General features: G+C 39.4%; 1 protein-coding gene across 4 annotated transcripts in view; it reads right to left on the bottom strand.

Moving 5' to 3' along the window:
* b3gntl1 (UDP-GlcNAc:betaGal beta-1,3-N-acetylglucosaminyltransferase-like 1) overlaps positions 1-15,562 on the bottom strand; it is a 263,296-nt gene that overhangs the window by 72,571 nt on the left and 175,163 nt on the right. For all 4 annotated transcript variants that reach the window (XM_052033304.1, XM_052033305.1, XM_052033306.1 and 1 more), the window contains 2 exons: positions 6,649-6,744; positions 2,872-2,996 (listed from right to left, as the gene is read on the bottom strand). In XM_052033304.1, the coding sequence (XP_051889264.1) occupies positions 2,872-2,996; positions 6,649-6,744 (221 nt within the window). The remainder of the gene's footprint in view (positions 1-2,871; positions 2,997-6,648; positions 6,745-15,562) is intronic.

Genomic DNA, 15,562 nt, shown 5'->3' with positions numbered 1-15,562 from the left:
AAATTGGAGAAACCAAATGCATACGGGCAATTTCTTTGGAGAACACATCCATTCAGTCCACAGGGTGACTCTGAACTTCCAAATGCCTGTCACTTTAATTCTCTGTCCGACTCCGGATCTGACCTACCTTTCTGTGGCCTCCTGCACTGTTCTGATGAGGCCCAACAAAAACTTAAGGAACAGTACCACTTCTTCCATTCAGATCTTTGAGTCTCACTATCAAAATCTGTTTGTATTAGAACTGTTCAATTCTACTGAAAGATCCTTTTGTAATAATAACTGACCTTTTCTCTCTTCACAGGTGCAGCCTGAACCGTTTGGCATTTCCAACATTGTTTCAGGGTTCTGCAGCAGCATGAACTGCATTGCAGTCCCTTTGCCTGGTTTCTCTCTCTCTGACTTCCCTCATCAATCTATCAGCTGACGCTGTAAACAGCAGGATCACTTTGTAAACCTTGTCCTCACCCTATCAGTGATGTGTCCTTTGTCTCTCCCTCACCCTTACAAATTAATACTAACATTTTTTCTCTCCTTCCCAGTTCTGATGGGGAGTCTTTGATCTGAAACATTAATTCGATTTATATTTTCCCTGGTGCTACCTGACCTGTTAAATGTTCTATCATTTTCTGTTTTTATTTTGGATTTGCAGCAACTGCGGTTTGATTTTCATCAAACAAACCATGTTGCCAGTCTCTGATTGGCATCCACAATACTGTCATTCTCTATTTCAAACTTCCTCATTGCTTTCTTTGCTGCAATCTTGAATTCCATCCAAGTCTGTCCAAATCTTCTTTAACTCCTCCAACTGCATCCCAACTTGCCACAACGTTTTGCTCACTTTACCACTCGAACTCTTGTTACCACAGATGGCCAAGCTCTTATGATCATTGTATCAAAACATTCAATACCTTCAATCCCTTCGTGCCTTCACTTTACCCTTACCTTTTATAGCCATTGACCCCAAGTTCAATCTCTGTTCTACAATACTTTTGTCCGACCACCATGGTATTATCAGAAATGGAACTTCCAATCATTTTTTACAGACACTTTGGAACTTCCACCCTGAGACCTTTGTTCTAGCAGCAGCTCAAAAGCTCTTCTGGTAGGAATCTGTCCTCAGATGCTTATGCTAAATATGCAATAGGGGCAGCATGATGTCTCAGGTAGGAGAGCTGCTGCCTCAAGCTCCAACAACTTGGGTTCAGTCCTGACCTCCAGTGTCGTCTGTGTGGAGTTTGCTCGATCGGTTGGTAGGTTAATTGGCTGCTGTACATTTCCTCTAATATTTTGGTGAATGGTAGAACCTGGAGGGACATGATGGGAACGTGAGAAAAATAAACTGGGATTTGTGTAGGACTAATATAAATGGTGTGGAAGTGCTTGTTTCCATACTGAATGTCTCTATGACTAGGCAGATACAGATTATACTTTGCTTTTGAAATACGATTCCACTAAAGTGAATGGAGAAACTTTTGAAAGTGGATACAATGCACAGCCACTACCCTGTCTGTGCAGTGACTGAGGATGAATATCCAATCTCTTCCTACTAGCTCCCCATCCCTCTCCAACTCCTTCTTTGGTAAGGCCAACCTATGGCTGTGAAACACATTGTAACTTTAAAGTTGCAAAAAGATATTGCAAAAATGGGGATTAATTACTTAACCTGATGGAAATTGTTTCACCAACTAAGTTATCAACAATTTTGTGAACAATCTAAGCTGAGCAATCATTTAAAATAGAATAGCTGTTGAGATAATCCCTGTTCACAGTCTTAAAATTTTCCATTCCTTTTGAGTTTTATTGTAATCTAATGTGAAATAAGATTTTCCATCTTCCTGTTTTGATGACTTTCATCAGAGCTAGTCACTAACAGCTGTACTTTTCACTTATGCACTGGTAGCATAACATCAAAACTGTACAGAAGTGCCATATGAGTATTATATACTTATTAGGGACAGATCCTTTCATGAAACTTAGGAGCGAGGATCTTGACCACATTAATAATTCTTACAACCTGACATCTGTGACATTGATCAATATCTTTTATGCTGACAAGACTCACTTTCAGAAGATCTTTTGAATATCTTTTTTACCATTTTGCAATGGTTTATGACTGAACTTTTTTGCAGATGCTCTCTAATATGAGTAATGGAAAACTAGGAATTCTTTCAGCTGCTGTTCTGGATCCTCGAAGGCCAGGTCTAGAATATTCTTTCTGAGTGTACAAAACTTGATCGTTTAAATGGAATTTTCTTCCCTCTCTCCTAGTTATTTAAGACATCTCTAACTAAATGAAATTTTATGTTATCAAATACAGTAATTACTTTGTGAAGCCACCTGGGACAAGCAGAGTATGTTACCAGTATGAAGACTGTATTGTTCAGAGACCCATGCTGGGCACCACACTATCTCAGCATGTATTAAAGAAGTTAAAATAAATCATTTTGGTCACAAGTCTATGCCCAGAATGAACAAGGGAAAGTCCAATGTGTTCCCTGAGTGAGGAAAGTATTTTTATTGATCACAGAAAACTCATGTGGGTCCTCACTCGGAATAAATGGGTCAATTGCTGTTTTCTATCACACATTAAACACTGAACTGAAGGAATATGAAAAGCTGTCACCTTCACACTACTTATCTCAGACACGAGTCAATCAAAAGGAACATAACAGGATAACTGTCCTAATAGTTCAATGAGGAGTTGCTGTTTAAGTTCAACACTCACGTTTGTTTTGACAGCATTCTAATTTTCTTAAATTAGCTACCTACATTTTTGAACTGATGAAAGCTCAGTGCAACATCCGAGACCAAACAAGATACTCTGAGTGCAACATAATTTGAAAAAGTCAAAATTCCAGAGTGAAGCCTTACTCTAAAACGGCATGTGTTGCAGCCTCTGAGTGATAGCGATAGACAAGCAGACAGTGATCCACTCGAAACATGCCTCCTCCCTTCCGAAGACTTTCATAGAAGAACATCAAATCTTCAGGGACACCCTAGAGATACAGATTAGTGACAGATTAGGGTTTCCAATATGAGTACTGGTTTACTGGGAAACTTAAACAGACTAGGTGGGTCAAACTGGATCGTAACACAGGTGGAGTAGGGGCATTGGCAATGGTTACAGAGAGATGTAGTTGATTGTTAAAAGTGTGTATGGGGAAGCCAGTATATCCATCAATGATAGCAACATTTGGAAAGTCAGGTATGGGTCCTTCCGAGATTCCCAAGGTGAAGTGATTTCTGGGGATATTAGATCTAGGGGAGTCTATACAGAGATGGACTGTGAAGGTAGTGCTAGAAGAGGAAAGTACTGTTGGCTGTCTAAAGAATGAGAGTTGTTAAGGAAAATTAAGAAGGATGATAAACATGGAAAATGTTGTCCAGCTGTGATTTGGAGCTAAAAAGGAGTTTGTGCTAAGTATGATGCTCCGGTTAACCATGTAGGCTGGTTTCCAATAGTCATATTTCCTGCAACTGTCCCTTGTAAATTGAAATCTGAAGACTGTGATGAACCATTCAGTGTGAAGCTGCCTCCAATACTTCACCTGAGAATGTATGAATGTTAATTGTCCTTTTGACGGACTGGAATTCTCAATGTGTTAATCATCACTATTAAACATTAATATGTTTCAGCTGACTTTATTTCTTGAATTAGGCAGCATATGAATTCATCAGGTCTATCTGCCAGCTGGTGATACAGTCTTTGGCTTTCAGCTTGCTTTGTGAGACTATGCAATGGAGCAGATCTTCCGAAGACCACCAAGTCCATTGAACTTACTGTTCGCACATGCTCAGTCCACACCGTTAAATGTAATGTGCACATGGGTGCACTCTTCCAATGAACAGAGAGGCTCTTTTCTGACCTTGTGATTGGCTTCACCCCCAAGTGGCCTTGACAGCAAGTGGGGCCCCATCCTCCTTGCTTCACTCATGATCAAAGTTGCCAAATGGCAGCAGCATTACAAAATGTTGTGAAAGCTTACAGACCTTTGACTTTAGTTGGTGCTGAGAGAGAACCAGAGTTAATGTGTCAGTCCTATTGTCGGAATGGTCACTGATCTGCAGCAACACCTCTGTTCCTTTGTCCATGGGTGCTGCTCAATATCATGGGTTGGCAGCACCTGCAGGATTTAACTCGGTGTATCTGACCACTTCCTTGACTTCATCTTCCCACTCTCCTACACTACATCAGTGAGCCCATTGGGCTTTTAGTAGCACCTGTCTGTCGGTGAGGAAAAAATCATTATGTCCAACTCCAATCTTTGTCTGTTACTCACCTCCCACATCCATCTTTAAGTGCACCTGCACACTAGCCAGAAAACTGGAGAGAAGGAAGAGCGATGGGAGATTTGGAGTTTAGCAGGAATATGAGAGGAAACCAGAAGTTCCTATTGCGGAAACAACCAATTTCTAAATGAAATAACCAATAATATGTCCCCTCCCTTCATTCCCACTGTATAGATACACCAACACTTTCCCTGGACTGTTGGCTGTGGGACTCATCCACCAAGACAAGGACTGGTAGATTCTGAGCTGAGGTCAAGCTGAGGTCCCAGTGGAGACTCTGTCAGTCTCACAGGACACACACCTAAGCCCTTCTGCCTACCATTCAATAAGAAAGCCAGCAGATAGAGAAGTAACTGCTAATAGATAATCAGAAGATGTGCCCCAGTGATTGTTTCATTAACCAGTGTTCCAATCCTTTCACCTTCATCAAGGCACTGATAAACAGTAACCTAACCATTAATAAGCAGGTTCCTTTTTCCTTTGTAGTACTCAAGTAAGGTTCAGAACTGCTAGTGATCAGCAGAACTTGCTACAGTTCTGCACGTTTGCCAAGCTAGGCTTTCCTGGGCTTTTGTTTCCTGTTTTTACCCCAATTAAGAGACTCAAAAATAATTTATCTTTGTGTGCCAAACTCAGGCTCAAATGATAATAACAGAAAGGGATGAATTTCTGTACAATTGCTGATATGTTCTCTAGACAAATTGACTGTAACAGGCATGGACTGCAATGATAATGAAAATGCATCATAGATAGCTTTCCTTCCCTCTTTCCCTTCATGGCATGTGTTGTATCTCAGCAGTCCTGACACTTTGAGCAGGGTCTGTAACTCCTCACTCTTGGCCCTTGCAATCTGTCCATGTGCACATCAATTACTGCACTTTTCTGTTTACATCAAAGTGCCGGTAACTCCTCCTCAGCCAGGGTCGGTTTTAATTAAAATAAAATTCCTTTGAGAGACAATTTATGTTTGTATTTAATCCTCTTCAAGCATGACGTTAATGAATCTCAATGATACTACAGAACCTTTCACTGAAACATTAAGCAAATAGATACTGTGGGTAAGACATTCAATGGTTTCTATCAAATTTGAGTATTTTAACTGGGGAATCTTATTATCAAAGGTCATGCTGCTTTGGAATTTCCCCCACCTCCACACAACCTTTTTTAGCCTTCAATCTGGGCTATACAAATATGTTTCAATCTTAAAATTTTACCCCATATACAAATACCCTACTTTCTCCCTAGCTTCTTCCAGCCATAAAACCTCTTCAAGAATTCTACATTTCTACAACTCTGGGCCATGCACCCAGCCCCTCAGCTCAGTATGTTTGTGCTTTGCCTCTATTATCAGTCGTGAGTCTGGTGGTGCAGCAGGAAGTCAGATCTGGCGGCATCTTGATCTCCAGCTCATCTCTGATTTCTGTGTTTCAGCTGGCAGGCGTAGAAGTTAGGGACAAACTGATTCTCAGGGAGGATATCACAGGTGGTTCTTCAAAGAATCACTGGCCAGATCTAAGTATGCTTTGGACTCTTTTATTCTTGAGAAGCTCCTTGGGATATTTACCATGTGAAAGATAACAAATAAGTGTAAGGTATTGTTGGCAGTTTTTTTTGATAACCATCAATGCCTCTTGTCATTCAGCTCCTGAAGCAGGCAAGATAGTGACACAAATATTGAGACCTAAAAATATTAAAACCATTAACAAAAGGATATTAATAAGTTAATAATATTTAAACACCATAAAACAATTTCAAAATCAATAAATCAACTAAAAACCTACCTTTGTTGTTCAAAGTCAAAGTTGAGTTTATTGTCATTTGCACATGTGCACATATGCACAGGTTCAATGAAAAACTTACAGCAGCATCACAGGCACATGGCATCATAAAAGCAGCATTCACAAGAAAAACATAAATTAAGCATAAATTATACACAATTTTTACAAGGAAGAACACAATTAGTACAGAAAAAGTCCATTTTAGTGCAAAGTGATCAAAGTGCTCAGAGAGTTGCTAAGCTGTAGTGATTAGGGTTGTGCCGAATGGTTGAAGGAAAATGAAGTCAATGTTCGCACGTCAGATCTAACCTGGCAGAGGTTGTTCGAGTACTTTCACCAGTGCTGAGAAATTGACCCAGCTTTGCACTCTGTCACTGTACTCCATAAGGGGCTCAACATTGTAGTGCAATCTTGAAAAATACTAGAAATAGCTGACAGCATCTTCAGAAATTCCACGTTCATGTGGAAAGCCTGAGGATGCAATGATTTAAGTGGGAAAATGTTGGTAGTATAAGAAAGGTAGATAAAAAGCCTTTGAACCTTTCTTCATGTTTTATTCTGAGTGGACCATGGTACTCACTTTTCCGCTTTCATCAAACTTCCCAATGGAGTCAAACCATTCTCGAGAGCAGAACCATGTTGGCATGATGACAGTAGGACCATGGGAAGTAAAAACCTGCCAAGAAGAAAGACAGTTTCAATGAATAACATATTATCTATTTCTTCAACTGAGAAGCCAGCATGTATCTTACCATTCCTGAGACTTACTAGAAGTGATCATCCTTAGCTCCTTTATGTTTATAAATCTTATGTTCTCTTAACTTCTCCCTGCACTTTACACATGCTTCCCCCACATACTGGTTCACCCGTCTACCACCTCTGCTGCTGAGCAGCAGGTCATTGACTTCTTTTCCCTATGCTCATTGTCAGGAGGTGTGACCCCCTGGCCTGATTGTTTTTTTTGACTGTCCTGCTTATCACAGCTCATGTTATGAATTGAGCAGATTGTAGGTCAATCTTCCAATTAGCTTATGCTTAGCCCTTGACTGGCTACACTTTAATCATGTATCAAAAGCCCCAATTTGTAAATCAAGATGATTATAGTAAAAGTACTTCTGGCAATTTTCACAAATTACCATCTCTCTTATTCAACTCCCCGGCAGCCCTTATTAACACGTGATCATGTCACAATTGATCCTTCGTTGATCTTTCATTTCCTAATGAAAAACAATTCTCAAATCCAATTATATTACCCCTACTACTGCTGTGTTTGACATTGGACATTAAACTTGAGGCCCGCCTGAGATCTGAATTCCTCAATTACTCAATTAATAAATTTAAAAACATTTCCCAATATTCTATCCTATTAACTTCTTTTCAAAAGTAATCTGTTTAACTGGTCAACATCAATGATGTCATCAAAGTATTCCACTGAAAGGAAGGGTTGAGTCCTATGGCAAGTGTAAAACGCCACTGCTGGAGATACAATATCCTCGTCCAGGTATCCACAATATTTTAACTGTGTACTAAAAGTAGGGCAATTTTCTAACATTCTGCCATGACTTGGCCACATTTAACAAAGATTCCTTCTTAAACAATCAATTCAATGTGTACGGAACCTAATAAGTGTGAAATTCAACTGTTCTGAGGACAAAAATGCTTTTAGGGGTTGCCGTCTATTATACACTACTCATTTTTCTTTGTGTTGAAGCCAAATAGAAAACATTAAGCAAAGTGCACAATGGACTGCAACTTCTCATCTGCACTTCTGCCAAAGATATATGTTTCAAATCCCGAACCATGACAGAAAAACCACGCTAGAACCAATGCGAGTAAAATTAGACAGGATTGTTTGTGAGATGTTTATACTTGATCAAATCACTTACTGCAATTTTAACTTAGTTCCCTCACAGTGTTAGCCTCAAATTCCTCCCATAACTAGGAACAATATTTCTGAAGGGTAGAGAGATTGGAGAGTTGTTAGGCTTACTCCTGCACCTGTTTCTTACATCTTTATACACAGGTTTTCACAAAGCATGTGACTTGAAGCCAAAGTTTCCATTTTGGATCTCAGTCCCTTCCAGTTGTATCCCCACCACACTGAATTTTTTGGCATATAGTTCAGCTTGAACATGTATTTCATTTTCTTTGCAGCCTGATGACTTTATAATATTCAGCATACTAATTTGAAATTCAACCTACTTGAACCAAATAAGCTACACTTTATTTACAGGTCATAAAGTTGTCCCAGAAGTTGTGGTAACCTCAAGAAGGCTGCTTCAGAATTTGGTTGCCTGAAATACAACAGCACCTTTCTGTAAAGAAGCTAGTAAAACTATACAAAAGAAATACCACTGTGAAGAAGCTTAAAGTGGTTTTCCCTATTTCAATGGACACAACATAAGTTATGTCTTTTGTCAGGAAACTTCACATAATGTCACAATATTGGTCTACTTACAGCACAAATAAATCATGGCCCTACTTCCATTCTATAATAGTAGCAAGTGTAATGAAATACACAGAAGCAAAGAAATATGTTAAAATCCTTTCAAGACACCTGGCCATAGTATAAACTGAGCTGTCAGTCCCCCAACATACACGTGTTATATAGATCTTTCAACCATGGTCAACTCCAGGGAGTTGAGCATGTAAAGAAATATAGGGATACCACGCGTAGCGTGGGAAGATAGAGATGATATCGAGGATCAGCCACTATTATATCAGTGAATGGTGGAGCAGGGTCATATAGTCTGCTCCAGCCCTTATTTCATGTTCTTATAATTCAGGATGAAATTCCAATGCATTACTTAACAAGTTAAATGTTAAACCTTATATTCTTTTATCATTCACAGAATGCTGGCATCATTTGTTGTCCACCTCTAATTCACCTTGAGAAGACGGTGGGAGCTGCCATCTTGATTTGTTGCAGATTATGTGTTGAGATTGTTCCCACAGTGCCTAATGCCATCATTGAATGGTTTGTTAGGCCATTTCACTAAAAGTTGTTAAATGCCAGACAGGCAAGGATAGCAGAAATTATTCCCTGAAGGTCATTGGCTTTGTTTTGAATAACAATCCATGATTTCATAGTCACTATTACTAAATTAATACCCTGACATCTTTTTAATTGAATTTGCATTCACACCTACCAGGGCAGGATTTGAATACATTTCCTAATCATTAAACTAGGTCTCTGGATTACTAGTCCAGCAATATAATCATAATACCACAGTACCCCAGTATGCTGTGGAACTAATGACACACCACAATTCTTTGAGTGTGGCTCTATTTGAGGAACCCTCAATTAGACATATAGAACAAAGAAAACAATGAAATCCTAGGCTAGTGTCCTGTAAATAGCAATACAGGATGGTTTTATTTCTCCCATGCAAAGTTGGGAGAGCTGGAAGGGTGTAATCTAAAAATGTATTCCATTCCCTAGCACTTCATCATACACTGCAATCATTAAGCAAAGAAAATAAATGTGAGAAGTCTTGGTGAAAAGTAGTTAGGTTCTTATTTCCAAAAGGAAAAACAAACAATTGAAAATGGTAGCCAGACTTCTGACTTTGTTTAAATTAAATGTATTCTGTCACAAGTAAAGAATTAGTGAGTTTTAAAGCATGTCCATTCTTGACACAGCTTGCTATCCCATTGTACAGCCTAACTCCCTCCAGGACACCTCCGGAAACACCAGGTTGGAATCGTTCTTAGCAATCCGTCAGCACTTATCCCAACAAAGCAGACAATTCAGACTGCAACCTCTGTCTGATTAACTAAATCCAAACCCACTATGGTAAGTAGGATAGAGAAGCGATGCCTGTGTTCCAGACTGCAGCGGTACAAAGATATCATTGTTTTAGTCACAAGAAAGATGCTAAAAGCTTTCCAAACAGCCAACACATAACTGCTTCTTTGTGTATGGACAAAGTCTAAAATTGTTGGAATAACCATGTGAAGCTACAGCAGTACTCAGCAACATAAGCATAAGATCCTAATTATTTAGTGTATTCAAAATAATAAATCTGGTTTGTACCATAACATTAATATCAGCACCCAAATATTACAGTGTGAATGTGATCCCAAGAAGCCACAGTATTGAGGACATAGTCTGAAACAACGTTTCAACAGATCTGAATAGTTGCCTGAGCTTTAGATTGAATTTTCCCTCCTTACTCTCTGTCATTTTATTTTGTACCAGTAGCTCTCTCAGAAATTTGCTTATGGTGAAATTCTAGTTCTTTATGTGATGGTGATTTTGCAGGTATGGTATGCTCAATATTTCTTATTATTTTCAAACAGATTTCCTTGATGGGGAACTGTTGGAAGAGGTGGAGTTTATGCCGTGTCAGGAAGGCTGCTGAGGTCTCGAACGGCTACCTGTTTCATTAAAGGAGTTTGGAAAGAAGCATTATGAAGGGTACTCAAAGACAACAAGCAAAGATATTTAAGGAAAATATTACTTTAAATTTGGAGTTCCCTAACCAAGATGGAAATTCCATTTTCATTATAAGTTTGGCCATATGTGTCGCCTGCAATTCAAAAGAACTGGTCAGACTTCATTTCTGCAATTTCTAGACACATCATTCTCTACCATTTTCTCACCTTTACTCATGGAAGTTAGCTAGGTGATGTTAAAACAAGTATTTTATTCTGCTATAAAGGTAGTTTTATCAAAATCACCTATCACTGTCACCTCAAATATGAAGCAAGGTGCAGACAACTTATCAGGAATCACAAGCAGCTGGTATCAGTCATAACTCATTTGGGAACAATCTCACATTTGGATGAAGAGGCTATAGATGCTAGCCTCTCTTTTAAAATCATTGCTGAGGGAAAGCTGCATTGGTGAAGGTGCTGTCTTCAGGATGAGACATTAAACTGAGACACATTCTGCCTCTTCAGGAGGATGTAAAAAATTCCATGATGCCATTCAAAAAGAAGCAGTAAAGTCCTTCCCAAAGGTTCAGCTAATATTATGTCTTAACTAACGTCACTAAAGCAGATTATCACATGTCTATTTGGTATCCTGCAATGTACAAATTAGCTGTCATGTTCCCTATACAGGGGCTCCCTGGGTTATGAATGATCTGACTTATGAAAACCTGACTTTATACAAATTCTCCCATACACTTGTAAAGCATTTTCAAACTAGTGATAATAATATGTTTCATGGTATTCATTAATGACTGGATACAGTATATATTCCACTTGTTTAATTATGAGGAGTGTTACCATGGTTATTCAATGAAATGAAAGAATTATAGCAAGTGTATGTAGAGCAATACGGTATGGGTAGCTATAGAAAACAGACTTTCTGACTTACGGAGAAATCAGCTTAAGGACAGTTCTTGGGAGCAGAACCCTTACAAAACCCAGGGACTGCCTGTATTACATTTTCTAGGATCTTGAAGTGGATCTTTATTCTAGGGGAGCAGTATTGTACAGCACAGGCAGGCTGGTGGAGGACTTCTGTTTTGGAGTATTCAGTGTAAAGCCCAGTGGAGGACTTCCGTTTAGTGTAAAGCCCATTCTCTTGTATGCTTCAGTGAACGAGCTGACAATGAGTTGGAATGTAGCTTCCAAACGTCTGCATTACCAGCATACTGCAGCTCAATGACTGACATTGGGGTGACAGTGGTTCTGGAGCAGAGGTGATATGTGTTGAACAGTTTCTTATTCATCCTATAGATTAGCTCCACTGCGATGGAAGCTAGTTGGAGGTGAGGTGCAGCATTGCAGTGAGAAAAGATAGAGAAGAGGATTGGGGCAAGAACACAGCCTTGTTTAACACTAATCTGTACTGAGAATGGGTCTATGGGACCCATGGATTAAGATAATGGCAGATAAAAAATGGCAGCCAAATTTAATAATTTTTCACAGTCCATCTTGACTGACAAACTCAAAGGCTATTTTGAGCTCAATAAAGGCCTTGTATGGTGGATGATGCTGGTCCCTGCTTTCCACTTGGAGTGAATGTGCACAGAAAAACATGTCCACTGTGCCTCTAGATTGGCCGAGTCTACACTTTGATTTAGAAAGCAGTTCTTTGGCGGTTGGAGAGGACTTTGGCAGTGACTCTCCCTCTGGAAGACACCATAGAAACCTCTCAATAGTTACTGTAATCAGATTTCTCTTTTCTCAGTGATGGAAATGATTACAGCACACTTGGCATCCCCTGGCATCTCCTCCTCTTCAAAGATGGAGAGATGAAGTTGTGACTGAAATTCCTTTCGACCAAATTTTGGAACTTGGTGGAGTTACCAAATACTCCAAGGCTATTAATCTACAGCTGGCAGATGGTCCTTTTAACATCTTGTTGATGAGAGGTGGTGTTAAAGTTGGACTAGGTGGTTTGCTGTGGGATGGAATCCAACCTCACCACCACCGTTGGCCAATAAGAAGGCCCTCATACTATACTACTCTTTAAATCCCTGTCACTCAACAATCTTGACTCTTACATGACTTTCATGTGCCCTAACACACCCTCATGTCTTTACCAAACTTCTGGATCATTCAATATGTGAGGTATGTGTCATTCAGCAACTTCCAGATCAGTCACCTTCCAAACAAGATAGCCAAACGCTTGGTTCAAGACCCTACACTCCTGCTCAGTACATAAACTCAGGTGATGCACTGACTTGGGGAAACGCTTCTACTCCCTGATAAAAAGCAGAAATTTTAAGCACAGCTGAACTGAGTTCCCACCAGCAAAAAGAATTCCTACCCCATTGTTAAAAAGTGTGAAGATGTATTTAAGATCAGCCAAAAAAAAGGACATCATGCTGAACTAAAATACCTTTTCATACAGCTAGAACCTCTTGAGTGTATGAAGTGACTCCATTTCCTATTGTGGGTTCTAAATCCTACAAGCACTACATGAACGTCAACATTATTATTGGCTTCACCAAGTTAAACCACTGTGGTGGATGAGCACGAGCGGAAGATTGACTAGCATGTTTTGCAAAGTACCTTAAATCTTTTCTTTGAATGGTAATGCACTGCTTCCCTTGCCAAAAATGCTCAGAAATTTATAGGGAGAAATCTTCTGTGGTGGTTTGTACCAAACATGTGTGGAGAGCGTAAAACTGGCAGCTAATATTCTAGTAGACATTAAGCACTAGTGACCAAAGGTGAATCATCCCCCCATATTTCAGCAACACGGGAATAGCATGAAGTAACTGGATACTGAAACTGCTTGTATATAAATCTGGAGAATTTTACTACTGAGCATAGTACAATGTGGGACCCTGCATCTCCCTCAAGAAAGAGCTAGTTAATGTTTAAAATCTGGATTAGCATATGATATTTTTCTCTCCAAATTCCAATTACAGTAGCTCCGGTTACAATATGGTGTGCAAGAATAAATCCCATGAGCTAAACTGGATTTCCAATTAAGGACAGCACATGACAATTACTCATCCTTTACCAATATCTTGAAAAGGCTGAGGGTACGTGCTAGAAAATACACAGCTCATTAATGAAGAGTCAAACGATGTGAGGTCACCCTCGATTCAACACAATGTGGTTTTAATAAAATGATTGCAGAACCCTTTGGAAACAAAGCACAAGCATTCGTTCTTACTTAAACATGAGAAGGAGTTTGAATCAAGGGCATACGTCTGGTTCTTGGTGCACAGTAGGAGAAATGTCCTGGCATCTCTGGTCCTAACTGCCCTAAAGTCAGTGAATTTTAATTTGAAGCAGCAGTAGATTCTGAACAACTCTGCGGCAGTGAAAGAAGACCATGGAATTCCTGCACCGCTTATTTACTCGGACCATCACCGAGCCTGCTGTCACATTCTAAACTGCACACAGCCAGCCTGATAAAATCTGCTCTAATTAAGCCAGGCCTTGTGCCGTCTTATCTTCACCATTGTTTGTTCCTGCTTTTCCATTCCTGTTTACCCATGTGCTCAATCTCAAAGTGAGTCAAAAGTGTTTACCATCAATCAATGGAGTGTTAGAAATGGATAATCCTTGTTTAAACTGGCCTTGTTTAAAAATAACAAAATGTGAATGGGTCAAATTCCCAGTGTCATCTACCTTTTAGCTTGTAAAGAAGAAATGCATAACAAAGGCCTTGAAGTGCTTTACAATCTAGCAGCCTGTAGGTCATATTGCACTGTAATCAAGGGACTCAATGCAACTGTGGTTTATTGAGCCCCAAAACCACGACAAACTTTTACTCACTTTAGTAAAATATTTTATGTGCTATCAATGCAATGCATTTAATACTAATGCAATGCATTAATAATACATTACTGTAGCAATACTAAAGAGAAATAAAGATGGTTCCAGTAACAATCCTGATTATCATCTAATACAATGCTGTACCACAGAATAGGAATCCCAGATTCACCAAGGTATAAAAGAAAATGCTAATAAACAAAATTATAATCAGTAGAACATAGCAATAGCAAAAGACCACTTAGCCTGTTCCACTCTTTAATGTGATCTTGGCTGATCCCTAACTCCAGATACCTGTTTTTTTCCATATTTTCTTATACTTTAAATTAACTGAAATCTATAATTCTCAGATTTGAAATTATACTTTGATTTAGCTTCAATTGTCTTTTGCAGAAGGGAGCAAAAGACAGCGTTCCTCTGCCTGCTTGTATAGAAATGTTTCCTAATTTTACTTCTGAGAGCGCCAGCTCTAACTTTTAAACAAAATACCCCTCAGCGTACCGCCCCCCCCCCAACATTTCTCTCGGTGTTAGGTACCCTGAAACACTCTTGTTCAACTGAACAGATTTGCAGAAACACTGAAAGCCTCAATAAAGTCACACATTAACCTTCTAAATCCTAGGGAATATAATCCTTGTTTCTGTAAATCATAAAACAGTCATAGAATAGTAATGGCATGGAAAGAGGCCATTAAGCACGTGTCAGCTGTCTGCAAGGGGAATCTATTCCCCAACTCTTTCCCCATTGCCCTGCATTTTTTCTTCCTTCAAATACCTCTTTGGAAACCAGGTACCTTTCCTGTAAATCTAAATTGCACTCTAAGGTCTGCACATCCTTCCAACAATGTAGTGCCTGGAACTGCACACATTATTCTGGATGTGGTGTAGCCTGGGCTTTGTACAGTAGGACTGAAGCTGCTATCACGTTGGACCCCCATTCCCTGTGTTCCATTAGTCTTCCTGATTATTTATTACATGTAATTTATCAAAATTCCAGAACATATCAAAGTCCCAGCAAACAAAAATGAAAAAAAATCACCTATTTTTAGCAGCGTCCGTTGAAGAATAAATGTTGGCCAGAGAAGGTTGACTACAAAAAGAAAAAAGAAGAAGAAAGAAAGGAACAGAAGCCTGAAGTCCCACACCACCAGGTTCAGGAACAGCTACTTTCCTACAAGCATCAGGTTCCTGAACCGACCTGCACAACTCTAATCCTACCTCAGCAATGGAACACTACAGACCACCTCTTGCACTACCATGGACTTGTCTCTGATCATGTCATTTTTTTTTGCACTTAGGTCTTGT

This window comes from Pristis pectinata, chromosome 18 (assembly GCF_009764475.1).
Source record: "Pristis pectinata isolate sPriPec2 chromosome 18, sPriPec2.1.pri, whole genome shotgun sequence".
Classification (NCBI taxonomy): domain Eukaryota; kingdom Metazoa; phylum Chordata; class Chondrichthyes; order Rhinopristiformes; family Pristidae; genus Pristis; species Pristis pectinata.
The sequence above is the reverse complement of the archived record's forward strand: the minus strand, read 5'-3'. Positions and strand labels throughout refer to the sequence as shown.